Below are 19,074 nucleotides of genomic sequence, written 5' to 3' on the forward strand. Positions count from 1 at the left end.
TCTAAGTTTGAATGAGAGACATTTAATCCTTTTTTTTTTACCTAAGTAAGCAGTTTGACTGTAATTCATTTATTCTGTTTTGACAGAGATGTGAAGACTAAACAGCATGGGTAGTATTGCCCTAGACTGGTGGAACCGGAGAAAATGGCTACAGATGTGGGTGCTGCTCTTGGTCCTCCATGTACCCTTTGCGAAAGGTCAAGTGATGTCACAGGACCAGTTCCACTTTACATCGCAGCTCTACAATGCCACCATTCCAGAGAGGGCACCGAGCCGAAGTTACATTACGGCTTCACAGAAGATGGGCTTGTATATTACAGACCCAACAGTAGACGTGAGCTACAGAATCACTGAGGGAGACAGTTCAAATATTTTTAAGGTGGAACATAAGAGAGTGGGAGATTTTGTATTCCTAAGGATTCGAACTCAAACCAGCAGCTATGGAAGCTTAAATCGTGAATATATTAGTAAATATTATTTAAAAGTGAACGCCATCGGGCAGGTAACTCAGAAGGATGTGTTAACCGCGTACACAAATGTGATAATTCAGGTGCAGGATAAAAATGATCTCAGTCCGTTGTTTGATAAGGAGAATTATAATGTGACAGTTTCAGAGGAAACAGGGTTACATTCCACCATTTTGACTGTGTCTGCGTCTGATGGTGACGAGGGGATTAATGCAGAAGTCTACTACAGTCTTGTGTCAAAAACGAACTTCTTCGCTATTCATCCATCATCGGGAGCGGTGACTGTTACAAGACCATTAAACTTCTACGAAAAACCAGTTCACCATCTGGTTGTGACTGCCCAAGACAGGGGACCCAAATCAATATATAGTGCTGTCATGCAAAGAAATGCTAACATAACTATACATGTAATTCAAGCAAATTTTAATGCACCAGAAATAGTTGTTGAAAGCTTTCCTAACATTAAGAATACAGGAAGTTCGGGAGTTGTTTATGCAGTGTTAACTGTAAGTGATGCAGACTACGGTAAAAATGGTGAAATCAAAGAAGTTTCAATCTTCAGTGATCCAAGTGGTCTTTTTAAAGTGCTTCCATCAAAAGACACTCAAGGTGAATACCATCTTTTATACACAAACTCTGAGCGACAGAGCTCCATTTTTAATAATTTTTACATAACCATACAAGCCTCAGATTCTGGAAATCCCCCAAAAGTGACCCGTAAAAAAATCCATGTCCACATAGAGGACATTGATGACTTTGGTGCTCTATTTGTTGCTGACCATTACCAGACCTCCGTGCCGGAGGACCTCCCCGTGGGGGCCTCTGTGTACTACCTACACCCTGGTGTGACCAATCAAAGGGGAGAAACACCACCGCTCACGTACAGCATCATTTCTGGAAATGACAAGAACTTGTTTATGATCAGAGAAGAAACAGGCTTAATTCGGACTGCCTCGCTATTAGATGCTGAGATTGATTCATCCATAGAACTAGTCATCGGTGCCTATAATCCAAAATCCATGGGATCTCCTCACCACGGATCTGCAACTGTCACCATTTCTATCTTAGACACAAATGATAATGCACCAGTTTTTAAGATCAATGAGACTAATGTAATCTTTGATGAAAATACCCCTGCAGGAACTATAATCTACAAAGTGGTCGCTACAGATGCTGATCAAGGCATGAATGCCAGAATCAGTTATTCCATAACTAACCAAGAAACCTTGCCTTTTGAAATTGATCACTTCACTGGTGACATCAAACTTAAACAAAGCCTTGACTATGAGACCATGAGGAGGGACTTTAAGACTGTTGTCAGGGCAACAGACTGGGGCAGTCCCTTCAGCAGGGAGTCAGAAATCCACCTTTATTTTCACCTACAGAACATAAATGACAACAGTCCATTATTTGAGAAGGTGAATTGTTCTGGGTACCTGTCCAGAGAAGCCCCTCTGGGTACTGATATTGTCACCACCCCAGCTGTTGATTTTGATTACAGTGATCTCACATATTATATTAAGTCCGGGAATGAAGATGGCTGCTTTGAAGTCGACGCAAGCTCAGGAAGGTTAATGCTGAACTGTAGCTTGGAGGCCCACACCCTGGACGAACGTCAGATAACCATTGTCGTCAGCGACGGAAAATTTGACTCTGATCCAGTTTTTGTTAGCCTGACATTGGTGAACAATAAGAAAAATATGCAGTTATCAAATAAAGATGCCAATGTTCAATGCAAGACAACAGATGCTCAAGAAAGACTGCTAAAGATATTACAGATGTCCAGTCACAATAATAATGATGGTCCAACCTCTGGCCCTATTTTAGCAGCTACAGTAACTTCCAATGAACATGCACCCCAATTCAATTCCACTCTCTCTAAAATGCTTGAAATCTCTGAAAATGCAGCTGTAGGTACTAGCATATTAAAAGTAGGAGCTACAGATGCTGACACTGGCTACAATGGCTTGGTTCAGTTTTCAATCATTGGTGGCAACCCACTTGATCAGTTTGAGATGAATCCAATGTCAGGTGACCTCATAGTTATTTCTAATCTTGACAGAGAGCACATCCCAAAGTATGACCTTGCAATTCAAATATCGGACATGGCAGAGCCATCTTTGAGAAAGTCAGCTGTTGCAAACATCACAGTCAGTTTGAAAGATGAAAATGACAATGCGCCAAAGTTTGAGAAAGACCACTATGAGGCATCAGTGTTTGAGAGTATTCTTGCAAATGCAACAGTTGTCCAAGTCATTGCCACAGATCTAGATATAGGGAAAAACGGAGAAGTAGTCTATTCTTTGGCAAAGGATGAAGATAAATTTTGTGTTGATTCAAAGAGTGGAATTATTTCTGTCAAGAAATCTTTGGATAGAGAAGTGCAAAGTGTGTACTATTTACCGGTTAGAGCTAGTGATCTTGGAGACAAACCGCTGTCCTCTACCGCTACAGTCAAAGTGATTCTAATTGATGTCAATGATAATGTGCCTAAGTTTGTTCCTGAGAACTATGACATCAAAATTCAAGAGGACATACCAGTTGGCACTGTGATAACCACCATCAAGGCAGAGGACAGGGATGAAGGAGAAAATGGACGACTGACGTACAAACTCATCTATGGTGTGGAGGATATGTTTGAGATAGACGGGGACACGGGCGTCATTCGCCTCATCAAGCCTCTCGACTTCGAAACCAAGCAAGTGTACAACATCAGTGCCCATGCTGAGGATGGAGGAAACCCTTCGATGGTGTCAGCTTGTTTCATCAACATTGAGGTTGTGGATGTCAATGAAAATTATGAACCTCCAGTGTTTGATGACATTGTTGGGTACGGGAGAGTGAAGGAGAATATTCCCGTTGGTTCTCAAGTGATGATCATCACAGCTCGCGATCCGGATGCAGATCCTGCTGAAGTCTCCATGGCAACTCCTGTGACCTACTCCATTAGGGAAGGGAGTGGGTTAGGATATTTCAGCATTGACAATGAAGGTAAGACTTGTTTTTGTCATATTTATTTGTGACAGGCCAGGCTTGTGTGAGCATGCAGAACTACTTGAAAAACATTACATTCATTTACTGGTACTTGTTCCTGGCAAATCAAAGCTTTTGCATTAGACATGTATACAGCCCCATTCAATTATTAGGACTGTGATGTTTTGTATTGTGAGGGAATAATTGCACCTTCATCTCCAAGATGAATGGATTGTGTCATAGCAAGAGATTTAATCAAAAGAAGGATGTAATTAAATTAGCACAAAATAGGTTCTTCAAAGAGACAAACGTGAATCCATATACCAGGGTGCACCTGTTTCAAAATCCATATACATGTATTAGCGAGACATGATGCATGGCTTAAAGTGAGCCAATTTGTGTTAGACAGTGCTTCTATTGTTGTATCAACATGTATCATCATAACTCCTTCAATTTTTCAACAAATTCTTTATACATCAGTTGGCAGAGTACAGAAAAAACAAGATGATCTGGCCTAACTCGAGCCTGATATTATAGTCATTATCATAACGCTTACAATCTGATGGGGGTTTACAGCATTCAAAAATTTGTTCCAATAACACATCTGGTTGATTGCATGAGATGATATACATAAACCACCCCTAAGGTAGAAAGATTTGCAGGTGCCTTAAACAGGTAAATCATTTTAAAATCATGTCAAAGCCCTGGCCATTTGAGTGCTGTAATTGCTATCTAATGTACGGTTAAAACCTCACTATGATTTTATTTGAAATACACATTTGGGTACAAATTTATGTTGCTGTCATATAAAACATTGCTACAGCCTCTTGAACTCATAAATAAATCAAGACATTAATGTTTAAAAACAGATCTGTGTATAATAGGCTATAGTTCAATTTGAAAGTTCAAAGTACATCAGTAGATCAAAAAACTTTTAGTACCAAGTAATTCTACTTGTATTCAATAGCAGTTAATTCAGACAAAAAGGTTAAGTCATGACATATACATTTGATTCCATTTTGAGCAAATGGTGAAGGGTTTTTATGAAATATGAAATATACAAACAATTTTTAAAGTGATTTAATATTAGAATTTGATATTCATGTAATATAATGTCTTGTGTGGTACAAATCAATTCTTAATTTGACTTTGTGACTGCTAAAAAAAAAATGAGTTAAAGCGATTAGTCTCGTATACTTTGTCCTTGTGGTATGTGAGGTGGGGGTATGTTTTATATTTAGATCTTAGTGAATTATTCTGGGTCAGTAACATTTTCAAATGGTTGTGATTATTTAAAAATGATGTGTCGCTGACTAGCATATGGTATATACACTATATAGCTGAGTATGTTACACCTAGAAGCTTTAACATAAATCTCATACGTCATTGAACAATTCTATAATACCATTTATAAATAAAAATAAGTATATAGGGGATTGCCACTGGACAGATACTCAAAAAATCTGAATTTCTTTACATTTGAAATCGTCTTGACACTTTGTTTACCCAGATTTAACACATTATAGCCGAGATGTGAAAACACTGTTATGGAGAAACACTGGTAGTCTTACATGGAATCTATTTAATACTTATAGCTGTAGGCATGAAGCACTGGTTAACTCATGTAGAATGAATTTGTTTAAGTTTGAATAATTTGAATTGTTATTTGATTCTTTCTTCTTTTTGTCCATGTCAAAATTAGTAACAGCTTGACATTTGTACACCAAAATTACTGGTAGCTTAAATAATTGAAGCATTTGATTCTAACATGAATTCAGCAAGTGAATCTTAGGAAGAGCGTATCTCTCTAATCAGCACTTATTTAAATCAAACTTTGTCAATTTCTACCTGCGTATTATATAATTGTAAGCCAGTTTTTGGTACGTGAAGATTATATCTGTTAGATATATACTAAATTAATAGAGTGGAGAAACATTAGGAGGCACAATGCACACTTTTTTTTGAGTCATTCAGAAAATAGCTATAATTATGTTCTTATCGAAATGTCTAGATCACCTTGCTCGGTGGAAGAGATATTGACAATTTGTCATGTGTCACGGCCACTTATCGGCACCATTGTAGGTGTTGTGTCGCGGGTACAGTCAGTGTTGTACACTTACCTGATATCACATAATAAAACAAACAACACCTGTTGTTATGGAACCTCACAGTTTGTCATTAGGAACAATTGGCAAAAGATCATTTTGACTTGTTTTAGAAGCTTTTCAGTGTTGGCTGTGCGGGCTGCATTCAGCGACTCTTGTATTTACCTCTCCCATCACTGCTGACAAGGTGGCCCATTGGGCCCCCCTTTTTTTACCTGTAATTTGAACTCTATTTACACCTCTGTGGTTTGATGAAGCCTGGCTAAAGGTCGTGTCTTGGGGAGGTTTACTTGTCAGAGCAAAGAACCATCTTGATATATATATGGTAATGCTTATTGGCTCAACTGTTTTGGAAGTGTCTCTGGGTGTTAATTAGGTCAAGGTCTATAAATAATGGATGTCAAGGGTGAAGTTACCCATAAGGAGGGCATCTTGTTTTTCTCTAGCTCAGATGAAGAGATTGACAACACACGGTCATACATTTTATTTTTTGACAATTACAAGATGGTTGATAAGACTTTGTTGCACAAACTGTTTAGTTTACAAATTGATTGGTTTGCTGACAATATTATATCTATCAATGAATATCAACATCATTACAGCCTTCAGTGTCGCATTAATCAAGGCAAGTGATTGTAATTAATTAATAGATCATACATGTAGATATTGCACTTCTTTGATTAAGAGATGATGTATATTAATGAGTGGTCATTTACTCTGATGGAGAGAGAGAAATCGGATTAAGCTGGAGGCCTCTAATCTTGTTACCTGTCCAGGTACACATTAATCTTTCTGTATGATACCAAAGGTGTAGCAATTATAATAATAGCAGGATCAGGTGGCTTTGGGACTGGTACTTTGCTTGGTCGAGGTTACTTACCCAGGGAACTGGTTTACTCTGACCAAACAATCTGACACTGAGAGAGTGGAAAATAATCAGTTTGTGGTTCAGGCAAAGAAAATATTTGATCTACCAGTCAACAAGTCCCGCATCAAAATATTCAATTTCTTGAAATGGAAATTTGTTGTTAAAACAAATATGTTAAGTGCCTCTGTAATTTCCTTATGCATACATCCTTTGGTAAGAGTTTAATTAAAAGTGTAATACACAAGCAATACAGTTTTTAACTCTATGTGTGGTTTAAACATCTAATTTAATATTTTTTTTTATTTCTGGCAATAAATATTTATTGCAACTTAGAACTAGGTCTTTAATGTATGATATTTTTTGTATGAAAAAAATAGAATACTATTAAATGAATTCTTGATTACATCTTGAAATGGGGAGTAATTGAATATTTAAAATGTGAACCCATTTGCAAGATAGAAAGGCGACACATGAGTTGATTTAATTTATTTAACTGCATATGAACCTGAACCATGCAAAGGGTTACGAAGTACAGAAATGAAATTCAATTTTGGATCTCTATGTTGAAGTGTGCCTGAAAATAAACAGGTTAGATTGTTTTATTATGGTCATTTGAAATAGATTGCATGCCAGACATTCTTGGTCTCACAAGTCCTCTAGTCAATTCAGCAATATATAGTGCTCAGGAAGTTGTTGAAACAGCAGGAGTGCGCCAGTAAAATGGACGTTTCATACATCAAATAGACTTAGCAGAATGCAGTAAATATGAACCAAACTAATTCTTCCTTCTCCAAAAAAAAATTGTTTTTCATTCCGATTGATATATAATATAACATGCTTGTGTACTATAGTGCCTTCATATTGTTGTTTTTCTAAAACTTAAAAGTATGAAGAAAGTCGATCTCCCCCCTACATCATCTTGTGTTCTATAAAACACAATCAGAAAAATGCAGCAGGAATATTTGTAGAATACGTAGATCTTTGTTATTTAGACATTTGTTGCTCTCTCAACTAAAACTGTGCCCTTTCAAGAGGTATGTCCTTACATTTCCATTGAATGAGGTGTACTTTATGGGGGCTTGTATTTCTCCAGAAATGCACCTCCTATTTATCATCATGAACAGACTGCACCATCATGTCACCAAATAAGTTTGTTTGATGTTATTTTTCCTTAATTAATAGTGCATGTACCCATTTGGAGATAGGCATCATTAACTTGTTTGTCCTTTGAAGATAATCCTTCGCCGTGCTGACTGTTTTATAGAAGGACAACAATACACATGCAATGGAAGATATTCGGAGTGTTGCACCGGTATTTGGCACCATGCATTAGTGCTGATGTCACATAAAACAATGCCTGTTAAGGTCATTAGTTTAGCTATGGCATCCGCAAGTCAATTAGGTCTCTTTTTTACTGGCTCAAGTATTTTCCCAGGCCTTTTGCTTGGTTAATGATAGCAATATATTAGCAATTTATCATGTCTATAAGTTCTGCTGTCTAAAATACCACGGTTTATTTAATATCTATAGGGTTGCAGTGTTGCATGAGAAAGCTTTTGCATGTTGCCTTTTGTGTGAAATCAGTCATTTCCTCTGCATACCTTCTTTCAAGAAGACAAATGACCAAGGAATATGTGTGATTTGTCATAATCTTCTTCACAATATAATCCTCTTGACACCTTTATACGAAACGTGAGATATGACCGTTGTGCGACTTCTGGACTATACCTTATACATCTAATCCAGGCGGTAATATGATGTGTTTGATCAACTTCAGACTGTCGATGCATCTTTTTACATGTTTGAGACACGATAAGGGATAAAAATACATGTATATGTTAGAAAGATGACTCCTCTATGTAAAAACTCTCCAGATTTGCCTGACCTGTGTGAAAGTCAATATTCTGTTTGCTTGTTCTGGCGGCATGGGCTTTGGAGTCAAACTATAAGTACCATCAAGCTCTGAAATTATAACTAGATGTGTATGAATACTGTTTAACATTATAGAATGGCGAAGCAATTTATCCATTAAAAAACTCAACAATTGGTTTAAATGTAGCAATTTCCATAAGTATATATTTGCTGCCTTTTCACTTAACAGGCCAATAGGATACAGGACCTGGCCCCGCCATCACCAACTTTCCTCAAGTCAATATCAGCCTCAAATCTGAGGTTTGACCTCAAATTTATGCATGTTTTTGTTGAGGATTTGAGTTGAGGAATGAGTTGAGGGATTTGAAAATTTTGGTGACGGTGGAGCCAGATCCCCTTCCTATTCTGCGTTTAGTTGGCTTCTTTGGGGTTAGGCTAAGGCCTCTAGTTCTGCCTTTGATTGATGTCGGTCTGAAGGTCTGGGCCATCTGTTACAGATTCCATTAGTCCCTAATCAATATGACACTGGTCTTGTAATTTATATGAGAATCCAGCAGAGATTGCTCTCTCTTGTCAAGAGAAATGGATTTTGTCCAAAAAAGAAAAGGATCTGTGTGTTGTTTATTGATATACTTATTGACTATGTTTGGAAATCGATGAAAAGTCAATTATCGGGGAAAGTCTTTATAGCCAAAAGGACCACCTCTCTAACCTAAATCACCTAACATACACACCTTGCTTATCTCTTTGAACACCTTCATTAATATAAATAATAGCCCAGGAGAGATGGAATGTCACAGATACAATGATAATTGAATTAAACATTGTAATAAAGGCTTATACAATAACTCCTTTCAGTATTATTGTGTATATATGTACATATTTTGTGGCTATATTGTAGGCATCATACGGACAACTCGAGTGTTGGACTGCGAGAGTGCCTCCCATTACTGGCTCACGATCTATGCCACGGACCGTGGACTGGTCCCCCTACATGCTCGCCATGAAGTCTACATCAAAGTCACAGACGTCAATGACAATATTCCTCAGATGCGGCAGCCAGTCTACATTATGAACGTCACGGAGAACTCAGGGGAGGGAACTGTGGTGGGACAGGTTCAGGCCTACGATGATGACGTCACCACCCAGCAGGAACTGACTTACAGTATAGCAGAGATGGATTCCTGGTCATTCTTCACGATAAACAAATTCACAGGTACAAAAAGCATGTCCTAGTTGTCTAATCCATTCATCAGATCAAAGAGACATGACCATGCATTGACTACAAAGTAATCTGGGGACAGTGTGTTTGAATGAAGCAGGGTCCTAATCCCATCTTTCCTTTTTACTTTCACTAAATGAATATAACAACATCGGTATTTCTCTAGAATGTGTTTATATATACCTCCCATAGAGGTAAATTTATTTTTTATCCATTCAAAGATATCTAGCTCCATGTCTATAAAGATAGCTACAAATTTTTTTAAAGATTTACGATGGCAAGTTGTGTAGTAGTAAAAATTGCATACAAGCAAAAAAGCTTCCATTTTTCACTAAAGGTCAGTTAAGAAGAAAAACAGAATATCTTGAAGTGCCCTCAGCTGGATTGTGTAGAAAGGGGGGCCTGAGTATATCAAATGAAAATGGAACAATTTGTCACATATGCTAGGATACTCAAGGGGGTGGGATGCTGGCACGGTTGTTGTTCAGAAATCTAAACAAGTAGATGCATTTTAAATGGACACCCATATCTTACAGCAGGCTTTTTGTATACAATAATGCTACTTTTTTATCGGGCCACATGGTGTTTTGTATCGGCTTTACTGCACATTAAAACCTTCGTAGATCAAACGCCGTAAGCCCAATAACAAAACATAATGACGAGGGTGTTAAAACACGAATCTGGAAGAAGGATTACCTCAATTTCCTTATTATTTTCTGGAAAATTTTGAAGAGGATTTCTTCTTTGAAGTATCTAATTAAACCTATGAAAAATGGCAAATGTTTTTACGTGGTAGAAAGTTGTGTTAATTGATGAAAATATGTAGAAAATGAAATTGATGAGTTTGGAACTAATTATTAATAAATATTTGGCAGTAACATGAAAGAAAATGAGTAATTTTTGTTTATAATTTTTAAAAAATCATATTTGCACAAAGTACTCGTCATTCAATGAAGCACAATAGAAATTCTTAATGATTGCATGCAGATTTTGCATGAAGCTACTGGTAAATAGCTGTTTTCTGTGTTACAATGTATTGTAAAAATCACAATAGGTTGTTATTGCATCTGTTTGAAATAGGTGAACCTGTATTGCTGAGTACAAATAGCAGGGCTCAGATGTAAAAATTTTATGTATGTTTGACCTAGAGGCATTATTTAAGTACTGTGGCCAGTGTTCACCATGGGAGTCAGATTTCCCAGTAGAACAAAACAAATTTTAATCCGAGCTGAGTACCAAAGTATGAATGAGACAGCTACCAGTTCTGACTGACATTACATCAACTGATAGACTTATTCAATTCCTCAGACCTTTATCAATTTTTGAGACCGTTATCAATTTTCACAATTCATCAGAAGTCATTATCCACTGAGGCCCCCCAATCCAGGATTACCCGCCATTAAGGCTGCTACTGTTCAGCCTGTCAACCTCTTGACAGACACTGAGATCTTTTTTGTCGCTAGAGCCGTGACATGTGTGAACAGTGTGCACTAAAATAATGAAGTAATTGTACAGATCTGCCCACCCAGAAAAATGGTTGTGAATAGGGACTGAGCCAGTTGCCCTGTCAGTTCGTGTCCAGCGGTTTTGTTCTCTATTGATGTAATGATTACCTGCAGGAGTTCTGATGCACCAGTATAATGGAAACCCAGTCAGGGCTGCACTGGTACACGGGGGCTTGGGGTGTCTTGTTCTTACTCCACACTCAGAAGATTGAGCTACATTGAGAAGTTTTATTTGTGACCACTCATCCATCTGTCAGTTTATTTTCCTGACAAAGTTCCTTTTAACAACAAAAGTCTGTCCCTTTCTTATCGCCTGGTTTGTTTACTTTCATTTTCTGCTATTTGTACATTTTTTTGTCTGTTTACTCTCCACAATGCGGAGGACAGGTCTCTTTTGATGCATTGTCAAGGCGTATTGACTCTGAACAGAGCTCCGAAGAATTAGGGTTTTTAACATTATATAATGGGTTAAATGATTAGAGTGTCTTCAAAGAAGAGAACTAGCATAAATTTATGACAAAAAATGTTTTCATTTTCCAAAAAAAATAAATTTTGAAAAAAAAAATTCAAAATGAATCGGCAGATTTGTTTGAATTCTTTAATTTTTTTTCATCAAACGTAGAAATGTTTTTTCTGGCTTTTACAGTTTTATCGTCCGCTTATTATGTGAATTATTTGGAAATTAAAATGTAGACAAGAAATCCTGGTATGTGAAAGAAAAATCAACATGCCTTCTGTAATTAACATTTTGGAAGGCAGACAAGAAATTATCTAAGGGTTTTTGTAAGTCAAAGGAATTCCCCCCATGCGACAGCCTTGATAATCCGCAGCCAGCTTTTTGTTTGCCACCCCCCTGTCATCAAGCATGGCATCAAAATCCCATATTACTTCATAAGCCACGAAGCTCCCAATCACACACAGTATTTTTACCATCTCATCTTAATCCTCAAGTTCAGGGTTAAATTGAATGAAGTTAAATGTAGAAAAATATGCCTGATTATATAATGCGAACCAACTCAAAGCTTCGATCATTTATCAAGTTTTTGTTGTCAGCTTAATCTATGGGGTGTGCACGATAGCTATAGACCGATTTTCTTGATTTCCACAGCCTAAAGAGGTTAGAGGTCTAGACCCATCACAGGGATAAGTAAATCTTGAACAGTACTTAAAACTTATCCCTTCGGTAGGGGAGAGACAGCGTGACACATGCACGTGTGCCATAAAAATCTTCCCCTTTTTACGATAATGGAAGTCAGATCGAGGAACCTGTCACCAGCTGATTTCCTCTCTAACAACACCAGGTGCTTTTGTCCTGTCTCATTGTACCCTTGGGATAAGAAAGTAAATTACCATCAGAATCTATCAGAAAAATTGTCTTCTGCTGTTCGAGAGCCCTCAGCAACGTTCTCTATCACTGTTAATGCATGTGAACAATACTGCGACCGAACCAGATAAATTTTCATAAGGCACACCTGCGGATTCAGAAATTGATAGGTTGTATTGTTTGATGGATAACAATTCTTGCATGTACAGAGTTCGATAGAAATCTTAAGAAACCTTATGACAACCATAATCAGATCCGTTAAGTGATTCGTTAGTCGGATGGCAGCCGTAGTGATATGGCAGGTTTTATTTGATAGTACCACGTATGATTAATTATCCTTGCTAGATTGTTATCAACAATATTAGATTTACCTGTGAATGCTATTTATCGAAGCTAAAATGATTTATTTCGGAGATAGTTTTCAGCACAGTATACCCCTAATATACAAGGATGTGCTGAGCTCGAATTCAATGGCCTAGCGTTCAGAGTAGTAATATCCACTTACTAAGTGCAAGGGTGAAGGGGCCAGGTTCTTTGTTTGGCCCACATTGTCGTTTGACGTGGGTGGGGTTAGATGGCCAGGGCATACCTAGGGTCAATCATTTCCAATGTAAGAACCTGCTCGGGTAACCTTTGTCCATGTTATAAAACTGAAATTCAGATCTTTCTTCTTTTAATATGTCTACACACCTTTGCATGATCTGGGTTCATGACTTGTATGAAAGTTGTGAAAAATGTAACTAGATATTCATAAAACTAGAAATATAAGATGACTGAAGCGAAGTCTTTTTTTTCCTTGTATATTTTGTGAGATTTTCTTTCCATTTCTGATGAAAATTTTTGTATGGCTGACAACTGAATCAGTCCCCTTGCATTCAGACTGATTTATTTCTGTAATAGATAAAATGATGATGTTGTGTGGTTAGGTTTCTTACTTGTTCCCGAGTAAATCTTTTATCTGAAATTAGAAAACTAGCATATACCAGCAATATATCATTATAAAGACTCATGAGAGATGTCGCGGACAGCAGATAATGTTGTCAAATTTGGAATGAAGATGGAGACATCTTAAATGGAAGTTAAACATGCTTTTTTTTTCTTTTAATAGGAGTGATCACCACCACAAGAAAAAAGCTAGACAGAGAGAGGGAAGACAGACATACAGTCCAGGTAAATCCAGACCTTTGCCCACTTACCTATAGTCAGCTGGTGGTACACCTTTATGGAGAAATGTTCCCCTCTGTGTTACAAGTTTTTTGTCACTTAAATAGCATTCCTGGAAGAATATCAAAGCATTGCACTACATTGGGACAATCATCAACTAAATTATGAAGAAATATAAAAAAAACAGAATTCCTCCGGCTTAATGGATCTTTTTACATTTTTATTATCATATGAAGAAAACAAACTTCAAAGTTGTTATTATTAAGGAGGGAAACCGGGCATGAGATAAATTGTTCACATTGAAGAAACATTTCTCTGAATCATTTATGCTATTGAAATATAGAATGATTTTTTTTTATTAAAAAGAGTTAAAGATCATTCAGTTTTTGTCATAAAACTGTTTGAATAATTATTTTTTTTCAAAAGTAAAAGATCAATCAATTATTGTCATAAAACTGTTTGAATGTTTAAAAGTCTTATGGAGACTGCAAGTGGGGTTAAACTAGGTCTTTCCTATCAAGAAAAGAAATTAAAGTTCTATTTTCTTCATTGATTGTCCAGGTGTAAGAGAACTTGCCTTCAAGTTGTCTAAAGAATAAAGATAAAACATTAGAAAACCGAAAGGTCGTGTTTAAAAAGAATGTTTGCAAATCCATCCAAAAGAACAGTTTGAATCGAGGTGCGACTTTGTGTGCATGCCTGTGGACACTTTCTGACCAGCCGTTCTTTTATTTTCAAACAAGTCAATCAGAAATCTGAGGTATCTCTGCATGAAGTGTTTGCTCATGATAAGTGACTTTGAAGCTATTGCCATTGATGCAAGTGTAAATCAATTTTTCAGGCCTTTTCTTAGGGGGGACACTTTTAAAAGGCATACATTTTATCATGCTTTTGATAATTTGATTTTTAAGTAGTCTTTTCTTTCAGATGTTGATTTGAATTAACTTGAAACAGATTTCTTAACTCTACATGTAAAGCACCTGTTTATCAGAAAAATAAAGGTTATTTGATGTTGATTTGAAACTGCCCTTGCAGGTCTAGCAGAATAATGACAATTGCTTTCATTGCCTTTTTTTTTTTTGGTCAGTGAAAAAAAATGGATAACAATGGGTTGATTATCTGCAGATGGAATCATTTGATCTAAAATCAGCCTTAAGTGAACATTTCTGTACATGACTTAAAATCTCTTTACTAGCATTTAAACTTTCATTAATAAATATGCCCTAGAAATTACTTTGGATTATGTTAGATTGTACCCCTCTATTATGCACAAGTCAACTATTGTTAGGGGAATACCTTAAATGGTGTTCAACTTTTGCCCTTTTTAAGACTCACACTTTTCTTGAGAAAAAGCTGATAAGGGCTTATTTGATCTGTCAGAAAGATGGATATATTTTAGACATGCAATTTGGACGTATTCTATTAAATATCTAGGTCATTTGCATTCTATATTTAGACTGAAGGTTCTTAGATGGACTGATATCCTTCACCTTACAAAGCCCGTGTTGTTCAAATTTTAAATAACGTTAAGTCATGTTTAGGTTGAGATTAAATTTGGCAAGATTTGCGAGGATTTAAAATGGAGTAAAGACTCCCTCGAGCAACTTGACAGACTTAAAGAATAAATATTGAAGAGACTAATTGGGATGTCTTTCATTTCCTTTCTTTGGGGTGCTTGCTTGCCATTTATGCCATGTGGAATGAACATACCTGAATAAAGATGGGAGCTAGAGCAGAAAATGTGATTCGAATATTTGTAAAACTTTTTCTTACACTGCATGAAATCGATTGAACTTCAAGAATAGACTTTGTAATTAATCCTTAGATGGCTAGGCTTAGGTTAGGAATAAAAGCAGTGTTTGGAATGTCAAATCTGTTTGACCTCATAATTAGGTCTTGTCAAGTTCAGAGTATTTTTGTGAAGGTCGGAGAGAATGCAAGATCTGCTATATATATGGATCACTCAGACATATATACATACATCAGACCCTCCATTGTTAGCTTAATAGAGAGGTAGATGTTCTCTGTAATTTCACAGAAATGCAACCTCTTTGATTTTAAGTAAATCTAATAACAACAGCTTGCAGATTTGCATTAACAATGTAAAGGAACCATGGAGAGAAATTGGGCAAGAGATGGGTTCTGCATGTACAATATGTTTGTGATCTGACAGAGTGTAGAAAACCAAATACAAGATACAAAAATTCAATCCAAAAAACCATGTTCTTTATAGCTTCAGTATAAAAGAGAAGTAGTTAGTGTGTTCATTATTTCAAAATTTGATTTCTTAGTGGGAGCCTTTATTTGCATCCTGATCATACATCAAGTTTTAAGTCAGAAAACGATTTCTTTTCAAAATTAAGAGTTGGTTTTTAAATTTTTTCTTCCATTGCCTTTGTTAAGTGCTTGATTTGATTTCTGGAAGTGTGATTTGAAAACCTTCTCAGACATGTTTGCCGTACAGGGGGAGAGTATCTTCAATTAATTTCTTCCTGTGATCCAATGAAAGCTGCATTGAAAGAAATCTCAAAGCACAAAACTGTGGAAACGGTGCAGAGCCGTGCCAAGTTTCGATAATGGTACAACAATGGTATTTAGAGATACAGGATACACTTTCTGTACTGGTACCCTGAATGCCTTCAATGACCAGACATCTACACTTTCTGTACTGGTACCCTGAATGCCTTCAATGAACAGACATCTACACTTTCTGTACTGGTACCCTGAATGCCTTCAATGAACAGACATCTACACTTTCTGTACTGGTACCCTGAATGCCTTCAATGAACAGACATCTATACTTTCTGTACTGGTACCCTGAATGCCTTCAATGACCAGACATCTACACTTTCTGTACTGGTACCCTGAATGCCTTCAATGAACAGACATCTACACTTTCTGTACTGGTACCCTGAATGCCTTCAATGAACAGACATCTACACTTTCTGTACTGGTACCCTGAATGCCTTCAATGAACAGACATCTACACTTTCTGTACTGGTACCCTGAATGCCTTCAATGAACAGACATCTACACTTTCTGTACTGGTACCCTGAATGCCTTCAATGAACAGACATCTACACTTTCTGTACTGGTACTCTGAATGCCTTCAATGACCAGACATCTCGCCTGTGTACAATGGTGTTAAGAGGTCTGCTAGCTGTAGTACTATATTGATAAATTAGCCTCAACAAATCAGTACCTTGGAGAACTGAGTGAAGGAACTTCATCAGAAAAAAAAGAGGCTGGCTCTCCAGAGCCTGGTATCACTCCCTATCAATAGAGTATCTTGGGTGTCAGCTCTGCACCGCTGATTAGCTTGTAATTGGTCCACCGTCACACCTTCCTGGTAAACTCCCCTACTGTTCCGATAATGAGCTAAGCAAACAGGAGTGGATTCTGGGACTCTATATGGAGTCTAATTTTAGTCTTAGAAAAACAGCAGACATTAGAGAGACAGCCTTCGTACTCTTGTTACTTTTCATGAAAGTGTGTAGTTGATAAAAAAAAAAACTTGTTAACTTTGCAGTACAGAGAGAGAGCCCACCACCTCTGGTGTTAACTTCCTTGAAGATGGTGTACATTTTAAGGAAGTGTAAAACATTTTCATATTGTTATGTACTAAAAAACTAAAAAAATAGCATAACTTAATTAATTTTCCCCCAGAGCATCATCTTAATCATGCTTATACAATTATGAGTTCAAAACTTCTAATTCTACCTTTGAAGAATTTTCAACATTCATTTCATAGAAAATGCACAATTTAAAAATTTTGAATTTCTAATATTATTATGAATATGAAGTTCTTTCATCCACATTGATATTTTTTAAAAAGTGTCCTATACCAACTCAAGACAGCAAAGATAATTTTATGCCATGAATAAACAAAACAAAGAACTTCAAATCAATAGTCATGCTTGATATATGACCACGAGGGGGATGTTTAAATGAGTGGTACCTATATTTGTTAAAGCTAAGTTGAATGTTATTTGAAATAGGAGGGCGTAATTTGTAAAGTGTTTATTTTTACCCAATGAAAAATAGCAGGGAAAAGGTCTCCCAGCTTGTTGATCAAAAACAATATCCTATTTCATTCGGCATTAGACGTTTACTGTATTCCTTTGAAATCAGACTTCTGGGGATCAAGACGGATTGTTCAATAAATGGGAATTCTCTGCATATAAACCCCCACCGTGGCGTTTGGTTGGAATCTTATTTTACAGATTTTCTGTAAAAAGCTCCAGGAGTTATTTGTTTGGCAAAATTCAAACTCAATATTTAACTTTTGATCATAGCAAAAGATTAAAATCTGAAATGTTTTTGATTTTGAGATAGAACAGAGTTTTGGTTGTAATCACAGTTGCAATGTGGTTTTTAGCAGATTTTTATGAATGGAGTCAAAGAAACGTTGATTACCTTGATAATATTTTTCTCTCATAGCTTTAGCTTTATCAGTAATGGTATACTGAACCGTATATTATTTTAGCAAGCAGTTCTAATACTTCTTGTTCTCAATGATACCAATAGCAGAAAACTTTAGGTATAGGTAGGAAGATTATAGTTCTGAGAAAACTCAGTCTACTTTTGACTGTGTTTATTTATGTAAATTAATGCCAGAATGACTAATACTAATGTGTTTAAACATGACCATTGGATCTTACGTAATAAATGCAGTATGTGGGTGTGAAATATTTGATTGTGGGATGAGTAACTCCTCAATTTTCATTCACAAAATTCAAAACAAAATTTCAAGGTAGAGCAGTGATTTATGGTTAAAGGAAAAACAGAAGATCCTTATAGGAAGTGGCAAATTATGAGAAAGCAATGAATATTATTCAAAAATAGGATGATATTGAGACCAATATGAAACCTACAGTACCAAGGCTTCACAAATTCAATTTCCCTCTTGCTTTAAAATTTATTCCACAGTTCAAGAGTCAGCAAAGCACATCATAATGATAAAATGCCATAGCTTTTTCAGAGGCTAATCTTGCCATCAGAATATGTGTTATTAATGTAAAGGAAAGAAAATGATATTAATGATTAACTCCATTGAAGTTTAAGATGCTTCCCTTGTGGATGAAAGCAGGTTTTTTTATTTTATTATTAAGCATAGACAACAGTACTTGACTTCTGCAGAGAGAGCTCTCGAATCCAATTTCTATTCAAGTGTGTAGAAGAGCAATATGGGGCACATGCAGGCGTTAAATCCATGCTGGGGTGTTTTGTGGTTAATTAGTGTGACCTAAGGCTGAGTAATGACCAGACTTGTCCCACAGGTGACCTGGATGCTGGGGTCACGCCCAGAAACCTTGGTCACTCAACGATCAGAGGTCTCCTGCTAGCTTCTGGTTTCCTGTAAACCAAGGGAGTTTGGCATGTATATTCTGCTCCAAAAAAAACCAGTTGTCTGTTGATAGAATTGGCAGTTTCTCTATGTTTCATATCTGATTGTTATGGAGTAAAAAATATCAGTGGTATTCTTTGTTTTGACAGATGAAATGAACAGAAAAATACTTTGTGGAAACGTTAGGGATAATGATGTGGTGGTCACATTCTGAAAAATTCTCTAGA

The 19,074-nt window shown here is 36.6% G+C and overlaps 2 protein-coding genes across 9 annotated transcripts in view; one reads left to right on the forward strand and one right to left on the reverse strand.

Annotated features, from left to right (window-relative positions):
• The window catches only part of LOC128156214 (FAD-dependent oxidoreductase domain-containing protein 1-like), a 312,439-nt gene that overhangs the window by 130,806 nt on the left and 162,559 nt on the right, over window positions 1–19,074 (reverse strand). The window lies entirely within an intron of this gene.
• Window positions 1–19,074, forward strand: part of LOC128156211 (protocadherin Fat 1-like) — a 56,177-nt gene that overhangs the window by 7,083 nt on the left and 30,020 nt on the right. For all 8 annotated transcript variants that reach the window (XM_052818261.1, XM_052818269.1, XM_052818267.1 and 5 more), the window contains exons 2-4: window positions 87–3,458; window positions 9,187–9,501; window positions 13,445–13,506. In XM_052818261.1, the coding sequence (XP_052674221.1) occupies window positions 107–3,458; window positions 9,187–9,501; window positions 13,445–13,506 (3,729 nt within the window). In that variant the 5' untranslated portion in view covers window positions 87–106. The remainder of the gene's footprint in view (window positions 1–86; window positions 3,459–9,186; window positions 9,502–13,444; window positions 13,507–19,074) is intronic.

This window comes from Crassostrea angulata, chromosome 7 (genome assembly GCF_025612915.1).
Source record: "Crassostrea angulata isolate pt1a10 chromosome 7, ASM2561291v2, whole genome shotgun sequence".
NCBI classification, from domain to species: domain Eukaryota; kingdom Metazoa; phylum Mollusca; class Bivalvia; order Ostreida; family Ostreidae; genus Magallana; species Magallana angulata.